At 41.2% G+C, this 20,683-nt stretch overlaps 1 protein-coding gene across 2 annotated transcripts in view; it reads right to left on the reverse strand.

Moving 5' to 3' along the window:
- Positions 1 to 20,683, reverse strand: part of SESTD1 (SEC14 and spectrin domain containing 1) — a 130,929-nt gene that overhangs the window by 63,751 nt on the left and 46,495 nt on the right. For both annotated transcript variants that reach the window (XM_063428674.1, XM_063428675.1), the window contains exons 3-4: positions 5,742 to 5,850; positions 2,400 to 2,490 (exon numbers count right to left, since the gene is read on the reverse strand). In XM_063428674.1, coding sequence (XP_063284744.1) covers positions 2,400 to 2,490; positions 5,742 to 5,850 — 200 coding nt within the window. The remainder of the gene's footprint in view (positions 1 to 2,399; positions 2,491 to 5,741; positions 5,851 to 20,683) is intronic.

Here is a 20,683-nt window from a genome sequence, read left to right on the forward strand (position 1 = left end):
TACTAAAAAAAACTAAACATACCCCACGTTCAATACCTTGGGTTGTCTACTTTTTCAAATGGTATGCCATTATGGGGGTAATTCTCATTCCTGGGCTACCACACCGTCTCAAAGGTAACATTACTAATCTGGCAAATTTCAATTTGAAAATGGAACGTTCTATATTTGACCCTGTAACTTTCCAAAACACCATAAAACCTGTTAATGGGGGGTACTGTTGTACTCGTGAGACATCGCTGATTACAAATATGTGCATTTTGTTGCAGTAAAACCTAACAGTATTATGACATTTACAGCTAAAATGTGAGGCGGAACTACAAATTTAAAAAAAAAATTAAAATTTCTCAGTTTTTTTTTATTTTATTCATAATAAATTGTTTCATATACAAATATTTTATATGAAATGAAAGCCCTGTTTCTCCTGAACAAAACGATATATAATAAGTGTGGGTGCATTTAATATGAAAGAGGGGAACTACGGGTGAACAGACATATAGCGCAAATTCCAGTTTTTGTTTACGTTTTGTTTTGATCAGAACGTGTACTATTGACTCCGTCCTGAAGGGGTTAATATAATTTTTTGGGATCTAATTTTATTTAGAAATTTACCAGTAGCTGCTGCATTTCTAACCCTAGTCTTATATTTGAGTCAATAAGTTTTCCCAGTTTTTTTGGGTAAAATTAGGGGCCTCGACTTATATTCGGGTCGACTTATACTCGAGTATATACGGTAATTTGTTTCAGAAGAAGAAAAAATGCTGCACATACAGACTGATGAATTAGTGACCACTTCAAAAAAGCAGAAATGGTCATGGTGGCTGGAGAAACCCTCCAAGTCCATAATTCAGGAGTCACATCCACATGCCATTTGGTCCAAATGGGTTAATGACATAAATTAAATAATATAACGTATAATATAACGTGCTCTGGTTAGAGAAAAATAAATATTTGCGTGAGTTTATGGTCTAACAAACCTCAAAAATGGACAGCTCAGACAAATCGCTTTTTGTGCTTTAATGACAACGCTGAAATGGGTGTACAGAGAGTACTGTGAGTTTCCCTTTAACAAATCAATGTCGTTGTCAATATCCTGTTTTACTAACTCAAACAAACGCACCCTGTGATCCTCTCCGCTTTCAGTATACTTTTATAATAGACACTGCAGCCACAGTCATCTTTTACAAAGACCTCAAGGGATTAAATCATTAACAGCACATTTTTGTACTGTTGTGACTATAATTAAGAAGTTCTGAAAGTGTAAAAAGTTTAATTTGTTTCACTACTGGGGGATTTAGAGTTGGGGTAAGAAGTCCCCTGACTAAAGATCTCTCTGAAGTATGGATTGTGAAATGAAAAACAGCAGCAGTCAATTAATAACACATATACATATATTAAAAATGCAAATAGATAAAATCAATCAGAAAGTAACAAGTTTCTCCCCTGCCCATTTCATTTGAGCACTGCACCATCATATAAACAGTTCGAACAGCATGCTTGAAGGACACACCTGATCGGTCATTTCTTACATATTAATCTCAAAATGAATTCTGCAATTTTCAGAAACCACAATACGATAACCTAAAGTAAGTAAGCTGACTTCTGTCACTTGTTTGAGGTAGAGCTACTTCCAGAGTAAAGGCAGGTCCTGCAGATTCTACCAGAGGAAAGCAAGCCAAGGGCAGAATATATATACTTTATCTTAATTGCCTTTACTGACCCAGCTGTTTTGAGTGACAGGAGCAGTGTGAAAAGCAGCAGCGAGTGCAGTTTGCCTCCTTCATTATTCACCTTCAACATCACTCAAAGCCTGCAGAAACCTGTGATGAAGGAGAAAACTAAATACCATAAAACTATAGCCATGGTAACGCTGCCAGGTTAGATACTTATCAGAATGGCAATCTCTTAATGAGAGGGGCAGTAGTGAAAGGGGAATGCATTGCAGTAGTGCATTGGAAACGATCAGAAAGGACCAACGGAGAGAAGATAACAGAAGGAAATAACTTTCTATGGTAGAAAACATTTAAATAAAGCAAGGTGGTCAGGTACGGACATTAGTGACCCCTTAAAGGAGAACTGTCCCCAGGATTGTAGAAGTCATGCCTACTTATCTTCTAAATTTAAAATACATTTGTTGGGTGTGAAAGCAAAAATACACAAACCCATACCTCTTTATCATGCAACTTAGAGCGTTCATCTTGGCTCCCTGCATTTCAATGTTACAAATATTTTGATTTGGACTGAGCAGCCAGCATAGAGAAAAAAATAAACAATGTTTTTATTTCCTCATTTGCATGGTGTGCCAGGCAGTAACTGGCCTAATTGTGATTTCATTTTCTAAATCTTAACATTAAATGTAAACGAAATTGTAGGACCACACAAAAACCATTGATAGAATGTACCTGAAGCATCAGGACTACAGTCTTGACTATATTCCATTGTGATTTCCTTCCGTCTACGATGACCGTGAAGCCTCTTGCTTTGCACTTATCGCTACAAAGAAACAATAAACAGAGGTCAGACATGAAAGGTGCATAGTGGCAAAAAATCATGTAGAGTAACATGATTTATAGAATATAGGCTACTCAAAGGCCTGAAGCACATTATATAATAAACAATTAAAGGTCCATCATAACCTTAAAGGGTAATGCCAAGTATCGTAGTGGTTATCATAGTTATCCTAGTGGTAATGCAACAGTTTTCCTGGTCTCCTTTAAGACTGGCTGTGACATGCATCCGGCTCATGCAGCACTTCAGAGCCAATTGCCGATGCAGCGGGCATGACCGCTGTCAGCCAATGATTGTAATTCTGTGCATAAAAATGTAATGACGCCAGAGGTGATTTTTTAAAGAAACGCTGCATATAGAGACTACATTATCACTTTAAATCAATGAAGTGTTCATAGTGCGGGAAATAACCCTTTAATCACATCTTATCTTAGTATAAATTCAAATTGTTTTGTTTGTCTACCACTTTTTCTAGAACCCCATTGCATGTAACTATCAACATTTCTGTAGTACCGTATTTATTCGAGTATAACGCGCAAAATTTTGTACCGATTTTTAATTTAAAATTAGAGGTGCGCGTTATACTCGAATAAATATTCGAGTGGGTGCTCCGATTATACCTCCCAGGACCGCCGGGCTCATTACAAGCCCGGCGGTCCTGGGGGGGCGGGCAGCAAGCGTTTACTCACCTCCGTGCAGCTCCTCCAGCTTCCCAGTGTAAATCTCGCGAGACCCGCGGCCGTCAGAGCTGGCCGCGGGTCTCGCGAGATTTACACTGGGAAGCTGGAGGAGCTGCACGGAGGTGAGTAAACGCTTGCTGCCCGCCCCCCCAGGACCGCCGGGCTTGTAATGAGCCCGGCGGTCGGTATTATCGGAGCATATTTATTCGAGTATAACAAGCACCCCTAATTTTAGATTAAAATCGGTATAAAATTTTATAACGATTTTTAATCGAAAATTAGGGGTGCGCGTTATACACGTGTGCGCGTTATACTCGAATAAATACGGTAGTTTTGAACTGTTAACATTCTCATGTTCAATTATCTTCATAAAAATTAATCTTACCATTTTAAAGTGGACCTGTCACTTTCGGGGTTCTATGCATATTTTGCAAAGACCCACAAAGGCTACATCTCATGTTGGGGTCTGATGGTCGTGGGGTCCAGTAGAAGGTAAGCTTACTCAGGTGTCCCTTTTGGCCACTGCCATCTGCTTTATGGAGGTCTTCTTTGGCTCTTGGCGCTTCACATGGAAAGTCCAGCGAGACCGCACCTGAATCCCACAGCCATCACTTGTGAAGGCTGCTAGGGTTTGACAATTGTTGGCAGCAGAACTTTTGTCAACCTCAGGCTTTACCATAAGCCTCCTATGATATCTTTGGATTGTGTTTCAATGAAATTCCAGTGCAGTTAGCATTAGTATTTTATACAGATTGTATCTATATGAAGTGCCGAGAAGTGACAGAGTTGCGTTAAGTTTATTAAACCATTTACATTCTTTCATCCAGAGTCAAAAAGTCAGAAGTATTTCTGTGTTTGATAATGTACTATTTAATAGTCCCGCTTTGAATTAGATATGAATAATTTACACCATTCTTGCATTAGTCTCTAGAGGTGTACAATATTATAATAACGGCATTGTTTGTGACCTTCATTCTTGTTATTTTGGAAATTCTAAGCAGACAGATGCTGCTGCATGGCTGCCATCAATCTACAGAGTAGCTTAACACATTCTAAGGAAATAGAAGATCTGCAAATGGGGATAAAACTACTTATACCATAAACTCTTGTTGTGTAGGAGTCTATTGGATACGAATTCTTTCTGGCATAGCTGGGTCTGCCTGCAGCCTCAGGCAGAGATGGTAAATTGTGTGTAGCTAAGAACTCTCCGTTATAAATATATATTACATTTTAATGAATTATGTTTATAATGCATCAAAATGAAATTTTTGACCCAATAGTTCCCTCTTCAAATTTAGTTTCCAAAAAGATAAAGAGGACAAATGACAAGTCATTTTATTTCTTATAGACTGGATGTGCTGAATAAGACTTGGAGACAAGTTTATTCAGGACGTCACAAAACATGCTTATCCAGCCTTGTTAGCATCCTAATGTCTATACTCCAATAGAGATAACCCCATGATACAAGTTTTCTATCTGTGCTCTTATTTGCTTTAAAGAGCATGTATTGAACAAGGTTAAAGGGACATTATAGTCACCAGAACAACTACAGCTTATTGTATTTGTTATGGGGAGCATAATCATTCCCTTCAGGCTTTTTGCAGTAAACACAGTCTTTTCAGAGAAAATGAAGTGTTTACATTACAGCCTAGAGATACCTCCACTGGCCACTCCTCAGATGACTACTAGAGGTGCTTCCTGGGTCAGGGCTGCACAGTGAGCAGCAGTGCCATTTAGTGTATCCACCCTCTGCATGGAGACACAGAACTTGATTCAATATATATCTATGAGGAGATGCTAATTGGCCAGTGTTTGGCTCTGCCCCTGGAATGTCTCCTTGGCAATCTTAGCCAATCCTATGGGAAAGCTTTGTGATTGGCTCAGAACAACACTTCTGATAATGTCAGCCAATCAGGCAGATCAGAAGCAGAGCCAACAGCTGCAGACTTAAACAAAAGTAAGATTTTATTATATTTAGGGGGCAAGGTGGGCCAGATGGTGGTTTTAACACTATAGGGTCAGGAATGCATGTTTGTGTTTCTGACCCTATAGTATCACTTTAAGAAAGTAGAGAGGCAATTCTAACTTTTTTTTTTTTTTTTTTTTTTTAATTCACAGAAAATGTGTTACAAGACAAATAGTACGATTTGGTTCCAAAAAGTAGGATTTGGTTTATATATATAAAAAAAAAAAAGTGTCTATACACTCTGAAATATACTCTTGTTTACACGGTACTTGAAAAGAACAGTATTTAATTGTAGCTTTAAACAAAGTAAAACTGTCAAGACTTTCAATCAGCAATTATGATTTCACCGCAAAATCCATTGTAGCAACTTGTTGTGAGTGACAGCCGTGATGAGCTTTCTTATAAAGAGCAAAACAGGGCCTTTGCTTACCCTGCAAAACACTGCATTTCTCAACACGTCAAATCCAAGTTAAACAAAAGAGGACAGGAACACAATGCAAAGGCTGCAGAATCAAAGAATACAGCTTGTGAAGAAGTATGCTTAGCCAAGTGCAGCACAATAACTTATTCATGCAAGAGGTGAATGTCACCTTGGGATGCTGAGCAAGTAGTCCAACGTGACACTAAGCTCATCCATATTAGTCTGCTCGGAGCACAATGGAATTGTCAGAATGAGGCCACTTCGTCTGTCTTTTCCCCCTAGAGAAAAAAAAAAAGAAAATCAAAATGTTAATTACAGGTTAAATGTCACATGATTCTGATTTAATGTATACTAAAGCAGGGGTGGCCAAAAAGTAAGCTAAAAACTACAACTCCCGGGGGGGCGTGGCTAGCTGAGCTACTGAGCGGTCGCATACTAGCAGAGCTCCCGCTCCAGAGACCCAAAATCCGACTTTATCTATCACGCCAGAGCTTAAAAACTTACCTTCTAGACACCTGGAACACCCCCCGAGAGAGATGGGCAAAAAACACCGAAAAACGGCCCCAGCGGAGGGTCAGAAACACAGAGACATCAGGCTGTCCTTCTGCCGGCCGCCGCAGCAAGCCCGAACAGACATGGCGCCTGCAGAGCCACGCAGCTCAAGTGACTCGGAACTTTCATGGGAGGATGAGACACATCAAACTCATCAGACCCACAGCGGTGTGCACCAGAGAGCGGAATCCGACTCCGATCAGTCCCCATCCACTAAGGGGGACATAAAAAACCTCCTGCGGGACCTGAGAGAGGTGTGGAAAGCGGACCTCGCAGGAGTACAGGAGGAAATAGGAGGCCTGAACCGCCGCATGGGAGCAATCGAGTCCCGAGAGGAGGAGAGGGGGAAACAGATTACCAACACTGACTCCCGGGTCACTGCCCTCACACACCAAGTACAACTTCTTACACGTACGGTGACCTCCCTAGAAACGCGCCACCGACGAAAAAATATCAAAATCCGAGGGGCCCCAGAATCGATAGGCCAAGAAGCCTTACTCGAATATGCCAATCAAGTCCTGCAGGCACTAGGAGTCCGGACAGAAGGTGAACGACCACCACTAGCATCGGCCTTCAGGATCAGGAAGGCCCCCACAGCACCCGCGGACGCACCCCGCGACATCATTGTAGTCTCAAGGGACATTGCAGTAAAAAACGCTATCATGGCGCGAGCGAGACAAAACCCTAATCTGGTGATCGCACACAATAGGATCTTGATATACGAAGACCTGCCTTTCACTATCCTTCTCGAACGGCGTAAATTCGCGCCCATCACCCGGGCACTCCGGGATCATGGCATAAAATACCGCTGGGGGCTGTCAGGAACCTTGGTGGTATCGCAGGGGGAGGCAATACACACCCTGTCGGCCACTGAAGACCATACAGAGTTTTTAAAAGGACTCAATATACCAGCACCGACCCCCTCGGAGCAGCTCACGCTGGGAGACCAGAACACAGCGACCACCGCTGCACAACAGAAGCGAGGAAACAGGCCTACGGGAGACGCACACCAGAGAGGGCGGGAGGACCCCCCATAAAGAGACTCTCATGCTCACACAGCCTACTTTATCATCGAGGCCCCGGAGTTCAACGAAACCACGGCCGATTAGTGAGGACTCAGGGGGACAACACAAACTCTCCGGTTAACCTAACCCCCTTGTTCTTGTTTTTGTTGTTGATTCTTTTTTTCTCTTTTTGGTTATGCTACGCTTCCACCCGCAAGAGACTCAAACGAGCCCTACCAATGGGCCGATAGTGACTACCTATCTCGATGCCGCACGGCACCAACATGTCTATCTTAACCCTCAGGGACCATCGACAGTTCCTGTCACTTAGTCTCATTTAACCCCACGACACTCGCCCACACACTTAGACACTAGGCTTATGCTCATCCCACTGGGAAGGCCAGCCCATGATACCGGGGTGCCGGCCATACCTGATATGTCCGCATCATGACTCCATAGGAGTCACTAGCAAACCCCACCAGGGCAAAAACCTTAATGGCACACAAGCCGCTCTACATTCCCACCAATAGGGATCGCCATAGACCCCACAAACGGTGACTCACCACGACACTCAACCAAAATTACAGTTCATGACCATCTACCATATAACATCATTCATACTCATTCATCACCTCTTTGGATGAACTGGTGGTAAGGCAACGGGAGACAGTAGTGAATATGAATACTCGTAACGCTAAAATTTTGCATTAATTCACTTCTCCTAGCTCCGTAAAGCTAGGCTTTTTGTATATAATATAAAATATGTTTTTTCTTATGTGGAGTTGCCTAAAGTTCTCCTAGGCTCAGACGGTTTGACCTACAGACACCCTACTTTACTGACAGCCCAAAATGTATAGATTTTAAGTAATGCTAACTAAATTACATACCAAGTACTTTTCTTACAGGCTCATCTTGATATCTACCACCGCAGATATTTCCCACAGAACTTTATAGCTTACTATAAGAATGTACACTGTGTTGACATGTCATGCCCTGGTAAACCGATGTCCCCTTTTAGAATGTGAATATATGCATATGGGGCACGACACACACACGCATCTGTAACTGCTCTGTATATAAGCAACCAAAAGTACCAACTGTCTACCCTACTATTAAAGCCCAACTGGTATCATACCAAACACATTACAATCTATAAACAGAATGACGTTCGCACATCCTTAAACACCACTACAACACACAGCACTTGTCCCAACATCTCGATATCACATTTTTCTTGTAAATATGTATGTTATTTTATTTATGTTTATCACAACAGCAAAATAGACAGTTACCAAATGACTTCCTTTTACTACCAGGCTTCTGCGTAAGCCATGAAATGAACCATTACTGCATTGTAACTGTCTATGCTAAAATAAAGAATTAAAAAAAAAAAAAAAAAAAAAAAAAACTACAACTCCCATAGTGTTTGCTAGCTTTGTGGATCAACTTTTTTTTCTTCTTACCATTCATGTGCTACAATACTTTTACAAACCTGCCAAAGATGGGGTACATTGACGTTCTGACAGGCTTATGCATTGTATGATCATATACTGTAACTAAACCCTCTTTATTTTTGCCAATATTAGGTGTTTTAAAAAATAAATAAATAATAATTAAAATAAAATCTGTGAGCTTTGAAGTTGCTGTTTAGTGGATGAGTGAGTGAGGTGGATCTTGTGTATTGTATAAATTTGCACCAGCTGCACCACATTTATGCATGTTTAGGTGTGTGTAGCCCCCTTGTTTCTATATATATATATATATCTCAATTTTAAAAACAACAATGACAATTTAAAATAAAACAGCTTGCAACTGCATGCTGCATTCACAAAGAAAAAAGGATAATAAACTAAATAGTGAACTTACATCTGTCGCTTAAGCAATATATATTCTCAATATTAGCTAGAAATACTATTATATCAGGTATCAGATATCATGTATTAAACACAAACTGACAATGTTGTTTTAATAGGGTGGCACATCACCCTATTTAGCACTATATCACTTTCAGAATTGTCACAGTCACAGCACTTTACATAATGATTGATTTTGCACTTTAACAGCAGTAAGCACTTTATTTTCATATATTGTTTCCCACACATTATCATCCTATGACGCCCTTAGTTGTCTCACCACTCATAAAATGTCCGTTCACATAATATTTTACAGCAGCACTAGCATGTAAGCTTACATATTTATGCCATATTAGATTTCCATAGCGCGTTACTATGGTAACAATACACAACAATGTTATGTATCGCATCACTTCATGTTTGGCCGCATTTCTATGACAACGACGGCCGCACACGCATGAGGTTACGTTTGAGGGCGGAGTTAGCCTCGCACATGTGCACACTTTCGAGCTAGACGCCGATCACAACACAGAGCACCTGGGGTGAGTTCATTTACTTTTTATTGTAACATTATATTATATATATATATATATATTTATTTATTTATACACACACACTGTCTTTTGTACATTGTCTGTATGATCCTGATGAAAGTCCTCAAGTAGGACTGAAACGTTGATCCTTTAAACAAGACTTATTAAAAGTTATATTTTATGGGAATCCGTGAGTGCAGCCTTCTATTACAGCCATTTGGATATTTGGAGCCCTGGTAGTGCACCCGGTCTTGAAAATTGGAGTCTGAGTGCAAGGTACAGTTGTTATATATATATATATATATATATATATATATATATATTTATTTGTGAGTCAGGCCAACGTCTTGGTTTTGCACCCCTCCCTCTCATAGGTGCCTCATTCCAGGGCCTTATTTGGCTTTGTACTGCAGAGAGCCCCAGATGGAATTTTTATCCCAAGTAAGTGGGTTCAGTGGTGTACTAAGGGGGCGGGGCGGGGCGGTGGTCCGCCCCGGGTGCCACCAGGGCTGGCCAAGCTTGGTGTTGTGAGCTGTGTGGCTGCACAGTGCACCATGGCAGAAGAGGCGCCGGGCAGCCGGCACAGCTCACACATGCAGGGGACGGGCATCTGCTTCCCCCAACATCTACACACCAGGGATGATTACAGTGAAACAACTCCTCCTCCAGCCCATGATGTCAGTAAGTGAGAATGGCTTTGTGTGTGACTGTCTGTCTGCCTGTGTCTGTGTGACTGCCTGCGTGTGCATGAATGTGACTGTCTGCCTGTGTGTGCGTGTGACTGTTACTGTCTGCGTGTGCGACTGTGTTTGTGCGTGTGACTGTCTGCCACTAGAGGCTGGATTAACCGTGCAATGTAAACAGTTTCTCTGAAACTGCTATGTTTACATCTGAAGTGTTAAAACCTGTGGGACCTGGCACCCAGACCACTATAGTGTCCCTTTAACCCCCATTATTTAAAATAAAATAAAAAATAAAAAAAACTAATAAAATCTGTGAGCGTTGTATTTGCTGTTTAGGGAGTTATTATGAGTGAGTGCCCTGGATCTTGTCTACAGTACTTTTACAAGACACAGAGGAACAAACATTATTCTTTTTTTTTTTTACTCTAATGAGACAGCTGCCGCAAAAAAATGTTTAGGAAGAGCACTTTATGCAAAGTAAGTAACAATTCTCATGATTCTTATCTCACAGCAAAAACTCATAAGAAGTTCATGAATATATTCCCAAGAGAAATCCCCAATAGCTGATTTACACACATCTCCCTGAGATGAGGAGTTATAGGAAATGTTACATTTGCATAAGAGAGCATCAGAATATGAGCACTATCCTAAATGGCAGTGCACATTACAGGTCACTCGACAGGTCACGTTCAAGATGAACACTTTTGTTCTTTTTTATTTAATTGAAGATTTTAGAACAAGTTATTACAAAACGATCTTAACAAGAATACAACACTGTAACAATGCCAAAGATGAGGAACCAATCAGATCAGCACAAAGTATAGATAAGCTTAAATACTTACCTCCTTTAAAGGCACAATCTCACTACCAGGACAACATACGCTTGTAAAGCCTACGCCTCTACAACACAAAATACGACCTAACACCTAGAACACATCCAAAGGTAGATAGATGGATAGCTACAAAGGTAGATACAATGGGCTTCTTTCATTCTAGGCAACATCCAGATAGATGGTCTTGAACCTGTATTCGTTAATTAGGGCAAACAGTGTTGTATTGTTTGTTTTTCCAGTGAATTCTCCATCACAGAATAAAAATACTAACATGACAGACAGAGCACTGACTTCATGTCAATCACACAGGGCCTGAAAGGAGCCGGAGAGGATTTGGTGATTGGAGTGTCCCTTTAGTATTTAAAGGAATGCTCCACTGCCCATATCCAAAATAAATAAAATTCACTGTTTAGTAGATATACCCTCAAGGAAAACTTGCATGTATTTAATTATGCATTTTTCATTGAGGTAAAAAACTGTTTGCAAAACCTACATTTCTTTTGTCTACTACCTTTGCCAGTCCCTCCCCTTCTAAACCCGCTCAGACTTTCTGTGGCTGTCCAATCATGGGCTTCCCAATGTAGCTCCATGAGAAATCTTCATAAGGCTAGTGCTCTGAGCAATTGCTGCCTCTTGAGTTTAGCTCCACTGAGCTAACCAAACCAGGAAGGAGCAGGATCTGTTGTCGATTTGAAAGCTAAGGGGTGTTACTAGATTCATTTATAAAAGGGTCAATCTGCACTTTTTGCAAAATATAAAAAAAAAAAAAAAAAAAAATTGGACACACTTCACACAGAAAGCTTTTCAGCAAGCTAAAGTACTTGAGGGGTCTGGAGTGGCCCTTTAACAAAACTAATATATATATATATAATTATTTAGGGTTTATTCCTGTTGTCTTTGCTAATTAAATTTCTCCAAGTGGATGTGTGGCAGCTTAAACACAAAGGCTGCCAAAACAGTCTTCTTACAGAAAATTGGACCATAGAGTCAATCTAACAGATTTATTGCTAGTACGTACAATACGGGTTCCGCAGACAAACAAGCGACCAGGATTCATCCCAGGCAGGGATATATGAATGGATGTCTGTTTTTTATTTTATAAATATTTTGTGTTTGTTTCTATTATTTTATGGTCTGGCTTAAGGAACAGAAAAGAAGAATGCAATAAATTGCAGGTGCCAATGGAAAAGTCACATGGCATGCAGCCCTGGATTTTATACGGAGGAAAGTATCTTAGCAGCCAGCTTTGGCCTGCGTTCATGCAAACCATAGTCAGTGCCAGCTCGCATTGTGATGTTACCAAGACCAACGTACAGAGCCAACTAGGGTTTTGGATTTATTTCAGTTTACTTTTGGTGCGGTCTCTTGTGTGTAACAGCACGGAATATACTGTTCAGCCACTTTGTATTATTTCTGAACATTTAAAAAAAAAAAAAAAATAAATAAAAAAAAAAAGGTTTTAAAAGATACCAGGGGGGGCGGAGCTCAACTGCCGAGCAGAGCAGACGTGCCTGGCTAGAGCTCCCACGACTAGCAGCATATTTGGGGCACAAACCCCTATCACTTGCAACATCCAGGCAGCTGACAGCGAAATCTGAAATCGGGGGACACTCCACTCCACGTGGATACCCCACATAAGCTCCCTGGACCCTGAACAACGCAGTCCGAGGCTTGCGGCCTACGCTGGAACGAACCGAAGTGAGACGGCCGCTCACCCGGTTCTGTCCCTGCAGCAGCAACACGCAACCCGAGCCTCCCCCCCCCCCTGGACCGGCAGGGGTTATCCCGGTCCCTGCTGAACGGCTCCGCGCAACCCACGTACCTACAGCGACGACCTTCACTGGGACGCAACCACGAGGTCCCTCTCAAGATGGCGGACGAGTCTTCCAACTTTGAGCACCGGAGGCAACGTGAAGCGCAAGCTGGAAACACAGCACTCGAATACACGAGGCTGCGACTAGACGCAATCTTCACCCGTTTCTGGGCACAACTGGAGGCTCGAAACAAAGCAGCAACCCAAAGCAGAGTGAAGGGAAGGAGGAAGAGCGGAGAGGAGGTCTGTGCGCCACCCTCGGGCACAAACACCCAACAAGCGGCAACACACCCAGTATTGAGCCCACCTGGGCCGAGAGCCGCCGGGGTTATTCCCCCCACGCATCACCCACGGAGGCGGAAGACCCGCCACAAGCAGCGACCCACCAAACGCCACTGCCGTATCCCGCCAGAGACGGACCTGGCCTCAACTGTGAGTACCCAGGCCCGTGGGACACTGATGCAGGCCCTTCCCACAGCCCAGGGCTGGAGGGTTGTCACATATAACCCCCTCCAGGAACTGTCCTCCAGAAATGCCAGTGAGCCTCACTTTTACCCTACACCTGCCTCCAGCTACTCACTGGCTAGTCCCAGCAGCCTCCCTTTGCGGGGCATCGGATGAGGATGACTATTGTGGACTCATGCCAGCCACCCAGAGGGACATATCCTTAGTGCACAATGCCAGATACTCCACCTAAATGATTTTTACATGTGCTAGGCTGTCTTGCACCCCTTTTTGCTATACTACTAAAAGCATGTTTTGCTCCCTTGATCACACTCAGTACTGGGGGTTGCACTATATTTGTCCTATCTGATGCGGTTAGCTAGCCTAACAAGGCTATTTCAAGTTGTATATCTTGTATTCTATGACACACTTGTTTAATTTTCACCTGTCAAAGCTACATAGTCAGATACTCTAGCCTGTATCTTAAGTTTTCCTCTATGTCCCTCTTCTGATTATGTATCCTACTCAAGCACAGAAAAGCATTAGACATACCTTCACAAATATGCATATTGTGTTGTTCCTTGCATGTACTCAGAATAGTTGACCAAGCCTGTTATAATCCCTACAACTTATCTCAGGCTGTTATTTAGACAGCAATACTGTTTAATGAGACCGTACAGCATGTTTTCACTACCATTTAGCCTCAGGCTTTACTTACTTTCATAGTTTCAACAACATGTCTATGACCATGCGAAGCTTAGCCACTAATGTTTCCAGACATATGCTGTTTAATCTATACCCTAAGCGTACTATAAAACCTTTAAAAAATTGTGCCACGTATGCGCATGCCACAAAACTGTTTTGAATGTCTTGTTCGCTTTCTGTTTGCGGAAGCTGTTGTGGCTTACCAAACACTGTGTTATCTCTTTGCACTCTATAAATAAAGAATAAAAAAAAAAAAAAAAAAAAGATACCAGGGAGAGAGAAAAAATATTAAAGGTGCAACAGAGTCTTAAGTGAAAAACTTAATTAGACCCATATTTGCACTTTTTGTATTTTCCACATTATCGTGATTTTCTGTTTATTTTTTTTAAGGAGATATGCTCCCATTCTATTATGCCAGCCAGTTCTTCACAGCAAACACAGAACTTCAAGAACAAGCACGTTTAATTAATTATAAAAATACATAATTAGAAATACAATTACATGCACTTGTAGCGGTGACTAGACTAAAAGGAAAAACTCTAATACCATGACCACCACAGCGCACTTTACACTGGGGCACAAGACCCCAATGTAAATAGTGTAGCCATTTTAGAAGGTTTTGACTCCTTACCTTGGGTACACAGGGAGCCAGTCCCAGCCTTCACTGCAACCAGATGCTTTTAGTTCTGAGCTACGTTTTGCAGTGCAGAGCTTAGGTCACTGGCTGAGTGTGATTAGCTGACCCTCTCAGCCATAGAGGATCCCTGCACTGCAAGACTTAACTCATGATATGTTTCTGTATAAAAGAATCATTACAGATTTGCAACTAAACTGTGCTTCCTAGCTACACAAGTGCCTCTGTTTAATAAGGGCTGGACAATTTTACAAGTGTATTTTATTAGAATTTGCAATTTCCTGGTGATCAGAGCACAATCCATTGTTAAGTCAATAACCAACCCTACCAGGGTGAAATATAGACGTACCAGTTGTCAATGTTTTAGGGATTCCTAAAGTGTGAGGATAAAACTACGGTACATCAAGGTCAGGGGGAAACAGGAAGTATACGGCAATACAGTATTTGCAAAATAACTCCAAACATTTATCTCCCGACTATAACTTGAACGGATAAAAAAAAAAAACAATATTAAAAGGGTCCACTACTTTGCTGTCAATAATAAGCCTTATTATAATCCTTGGGGTCTCGATACTGACTTTACTGAAACATTAATAAAATTGTAGTTGGCAAGCAAGGAAAATGAAAACCGTTCAAATTCTCTTTAGTTCTGACAGTGAAATAGGTTGTTTTTTTAATAAAACAGGTTAGGGGGCATTTTAACATACTCACTACAGTTTGATCACAGGATACCTCTGAGAATAGTGTTCAAACAATTATATTATAGTTACAGGAGACAGTCTGAAATGGAAAATAAATCTACAGAATTCCCCAGTCAGTCAGCAGGGTTGACTGTCAAATGAAATAACTGCGGTGGAAATAAAAGCCAAATTATATAACATTTATTAAATATGTGAGGTTATTTTTTTTATGGAAAAAAAATAAAGCACTCTGCCAATTTACCAGAAGTACTGCATTGAGTTTCCATTTTGATGCTAGGACCACCTGTGGGGAAGAGAAGTGGCCAATGCGTACTCTAGAATTCCAGCAGAGCGAATAAAAATAATTATTGCGATTAAAAGTGTATCACTCAATATTTCCCTTCATAAGGACGCCACTAACTATTTCCAAACAGAAACACAAAAAGGGCCTTAGAGTTTGCAAAATGAATTAATAAAGATGCTTAGCAAGTAAAATATCAATTTCTTGAGAACTCTGCTCAACCGATAACCCTCGGAGGGTCAAGATGCAATAGGACAATCCACTGATGGCTGAATAAATTGGTCACACCTCCGGATGGTGGTGTAAAAAACACTTACAGCCTCTTGAGTCTAAAAACTTACTATGAAAACAAACTAATTAGAAGGAATTAACACCTTTCTAATTACATTTCCACTAGAGTAATTAAAGGCAGCACATGTTGAAGTTATCTTAAAGAGAGAGTATGCCTATTTTTTTCTCTCCCAACTTAAAGCAGATAGTTTCATTAAAAGCAGGCTAAAATTCTAGTCTTAATACCAAATTATGCCATCAATGTAATATTTATGGATAAGCTTTTCAAATAATTTAATATTTTTTTTGATAAACGTATAAAATATATTTTTCAAAATATTAAATAATCTAAATATATATTATATATATATAAAATGTTGTGGTCGGGGACAATAAGCCGAGTTGTTAGTGGTGCCTATATATATATATTATTTGTGGTGCCGAGTTGTTAGTGGTGCCTAAGTCGGAACCCGATAGTTACTAATAATCATCTAGTTTATGAAATGGTGAACAGAACAGAAACCGTATATGAATATTTTTTTTTTTTTTTTTAATTCTTTATTTTTGTCATATTTTATAATATTTTCAGTGTCATTGGGGTGGGGGTACAGAAAAGAACAAGGGAATAAAATTATTGTTACAGAGGTCAGAAAGCTTATTTACCATTGTGATGACAATCATACATAATATACTTGCAAGGTAAGGTCTTTCATTGGTTGCAATATCACACGTATGTTGGTACTTTTGTGCTATCCATGCAACATTTGTTGCTGCGCTGATTCTAAGGGTTAGGGAGGGGTTAAGGGTTAGGGAGGGGGAATATTTTTAAATCATCATATAATACATACCCACTGAGCCAAATAAAACAAGATGTCGGAAGACAGAATCAAAACAGGAACAGAGGCCTGAAGAAGATCTCTAGAATGCCATAGTGGTTGAACAGGCTAGTGGCCCTGATGGCCGTACATAATACACAGGAAAAGACAGGAGATTTAAGACATACATTAAAAAGACCTACATGCGGAATGCTTAGGAGGATGATAAACACTTATGCATACACAGCTGGCATGGAATATTAGGGTTGAATGCAACAGGAAATGCTAGAATAATGCTAGAATATCTCAGTAATATTGGCATCAGATATAAAACTTCATTGTTTAAACTGAACATGACTGAATGATGTTCCTAATTAGACATATGCATTCGTTTTTGTACAAATACGATTTTTGACCAAAAATTCTGGGGGGTTTTCGTATTCGTTTACTAAACTGTAAACGAAAGCCCTACAAACTAAAGGGCAAATGCTGAATGCATTACCTTTTCGTTTAGTTCGTTTAATAGACTCCATGCTGCAGGGGAATTAACCCCCACAGCACAGAGAAATAACAGTGCGCATGCCAGCAGAGCTAGCAGTAATAAATAATGACCCCCATATTAATAAAAGGGAGGTTAAATCCTCCCGTATGCCCCAACTCGTGGTATGCCGCCTAAGCCGCGAGCGGTCATTTAAAACTTAATATAAATCAGTAAGGGGGTAACTTTTTTTGAAAGCAACTAATTAGGGGGTTATGAGTCAAATTACACAGCATGGGAAAATTCCAAAGAACTTTCCCACGTTACGTAAAATGAGACAGCGCACTCTGACTGGTTGGATTTCAAGCCAACCAATCAGCTTGCTGTGACATGTAAATGTAGAGACATACCTGTCAGTGCCCTCTGATTGGTTGGCTTATTCTGTGCCGTGCCCTCCATGAGTGAAGATGGATTATTTTTTTACCGTTGGGATTTTTTTTTACAGTTGCGACGCGTATTATGGATTTTTATTTGCCCTATTTTGGGGCTTAAGAAAGAAAAGAAGAAAGAAGACATCAAATGGTAAGTATGAAATGTTGTTTTACAGGTTTAGTTTATGGTCGTACGTCTCCCTCTCTCCCCCCCCCCCCCCCCCACTATTATTATTCGGGGGGGGGGGAAATAGGTAAAGTATTTTTAGTGGGGGGGAAGAGGGAGGAGTGACTAGGGGCTTGGGTCTGTACTGAACCAGACAGTCTCAGTCCAGAGGAAGGGGCAGCGTGTGTATTTATAGGCCAGAATAACCACTCCCACAACTACAGGCTGCAATGATTACACTGCAGGGTTAAACACACCTGTGGTGGTTGTCATACTGACAGCCTAACCTGAATGCATCCACACAGCGTTAGGAATACAGATTTATATATATATTAACTCTATAGTGTTCCTTTACGCCATTTCTTAGCACTACTCGAAGACACGTACACAAAGTCAACTGATCAAGTCCAAGCCTATAGTTATCTCTGAGGAAATCCAATTAAAGGGAAACTATATTGCAACGAATACAAAGTTGTTCACTAGAATCAGTGGTATGTCTACTATGAGTTAACAAAGAAGGTTGCCTCATCTTAGGTCAGGATTCCTCAAACACCGGCCCTCCAGATGTTGCTGAACTACAACTCCCATGATACTCAGCCTATATTTCATTCATAGAGTTGTAGTTCAGGAACATCTAGAGGGCCGGAGTTTGGGGAAGCCTGTCCTAGGTGATAAGGGGAACTGCTGCTGTGGAATAAACTAACTATCCAAAAAAACTGCTGCTGAACAATAGTTGAAAGCAGGGGTTCTTAACCTGTGAGGCATGCCTTCCCTCAGGAGGTGCCAAGGGTTTCAGTGGGAATGTGACATTGTGGGGAGCTACTGATACCACTCTAGCCAATTAGTGGTGCTCCTGCCCGGCGGCACTCCACGCTTCCTGAAACTCAATTTCAGAAGCCAGATGCTGCCCGAGGAAACTGCAGATCAAGCACTAGATCAGCCTCCTGGCACCATAACTTCATTGAGATCAAGGGTGCCCAAAAGGCAGATCCCCAGATTTGTTTTTATAGCTACAGCTTCCATGTTGCTTTGTCATACTAAAGACATTATAAAGGCATGCAAAGCATCTATGGGAGTGGTAGGTCTACGACATCTGGGGTTCTACCTTTTGGGCACCCAGATTTAGATGAATATGTTATTTTGTTCCTTTAATAGATTTTATTTTAAACAAAGTGCAATGAGAACTTGAAGACATATGCTCACCAAACAGTTAAATGTAACTGCAGTAAATGTAAAAAATAAAAACACATTAGGTTGTGTCTAGACAGACTACAACAGTTTAAACCACTCTGAAAATCAATCAAAGAGATTAGGGGGGCTCAGACTTGACAGTCTATAGAGGCATACGGTATATCCCTGCACTGTAAACATTGTCGTTCCTACAGATTGGCACCCACTTCATTGAGACAAACGTGTCTGGGTGCCTATAGTCTACCTTCCATAATGGAAACATGTTTCTGCTCACACATGCTTATGATGCCGCTTCGTTCTTTCACCGCTTTACTTTTTGTAAACTTGCAAAGATTATTCATGTACTGAGAAGATGTGACTCTGAGAAGATGTGAATTTTGTAAAAAATTTTTTTACCAATTGTATGCTACAAGGTAAAAATTAATTTCTGTCTCACAATATAGGATTGAAATCATAGAAAACATGGGAGATAGAGGAATGTCAATGTTTACAGTGCAGGGTTTAAATAACCTTTAGTGGCTATCAGGATTATATTGATCCAGCACGCAGAATAGTATCACACCCTAGAACTAAGGGCAACGTCTTACTGGGCCTTAGAATGGCCGGACTTAACGTACCCGAGAATAGTCAGAAAATTAGCCGAGGTCAGGGGCACAGAACGGTACACAGGGAAAAGGAAAGGCCAAAAGTCAAGGGTACCAGAAATCAAGGAAGTCGAAACAAAGTCAAAGACAAAAAAAAAACACGATCAGGAACACACTCTCGGACAATATCTAAGGGAAATCACGACAGGGAAATAAGCTAAGGAATAAGCGAGTTTAAATAACCCCCTTGCAGATCCGATTGTCTGTACCTTGACCCCAAAACATGTGTGTGCATCTTTTGCGTGACGTCATCCGCACATTGACGTTGTCTTTACCATGGACAGACGTGGGGCTATATAATTGCGTGGGTCCGCAGCATCCGGCATGCACTGACATGCCGCACAAGCCAGGCATCAAGGCAGAAGATCGCCGAGCGGCACTCCCCTCGATCTTCGGAAGCAAATTATCTCCGTTTTTGCCACATGGATACGAAGGATACGGGACACTATCACACTCTGCTATTTCATAGAGACCATCCAAGGTGTTTTGTCATGCATGCGAACGAGCCTCCAATGCTATTTCTATGGCTATAGTGTTCCGTTATGAAATTGTATAGTGCCTATTTAGACTCTAGGTTCCAGTTACTTTAAAGGACCAATTTAACATTAGCAATACATACCTGCATTGCTAATGCTATTATGTACCTCCCAACTGCGGCAGTCCCAGAATCAGGAGGCAGGTGGAAGGGGAGTAAAAGGACCGGAATGTAATTGTCACGACACTCCTTAGTCAATATGCCCTCGTGCAGCACTCGCACTCACCACTCTCTCTGTTTGGCACGGTTTCTCATTTCCTTTCGTTAGGCACTACACCTGGCCCTTGTTTAGCACCTATATATTCTGTCAGATCATTATCCTCTATCCTTGACCCTGTACCTGCTGTTTCCTGGTTCCCGTGATTCTGGCTCCTTGCTCCTTGCTCCTGTGTCTTGTATCCTGTGTATCCTGAGTATCCTGTGTTTCCTGATCCGATGTCCTTATGGTCCTGTGTTCTTGTCTCTGCCTGGTCCTGTGTCCTGTGCCTCCTGTTCCAGTGTTCGCCTGCAGTGTTCCTGCCTAGACTCCTTCTCCAGTGATTCTGA

This window comes from Pelobates fuscus, chromosome 8, assembly GCF_036172605.1.
Source record: "Pelobates fuscus isolate aPelFus1 chromosome 8, aPelFus1.pri, whole genome shotgun sequence".
NCBI lineage: Eukaryota > Metazoa > Chordata > Amphibia > Anura > Pelobatidae > Pelobates > Pelobates fuscus.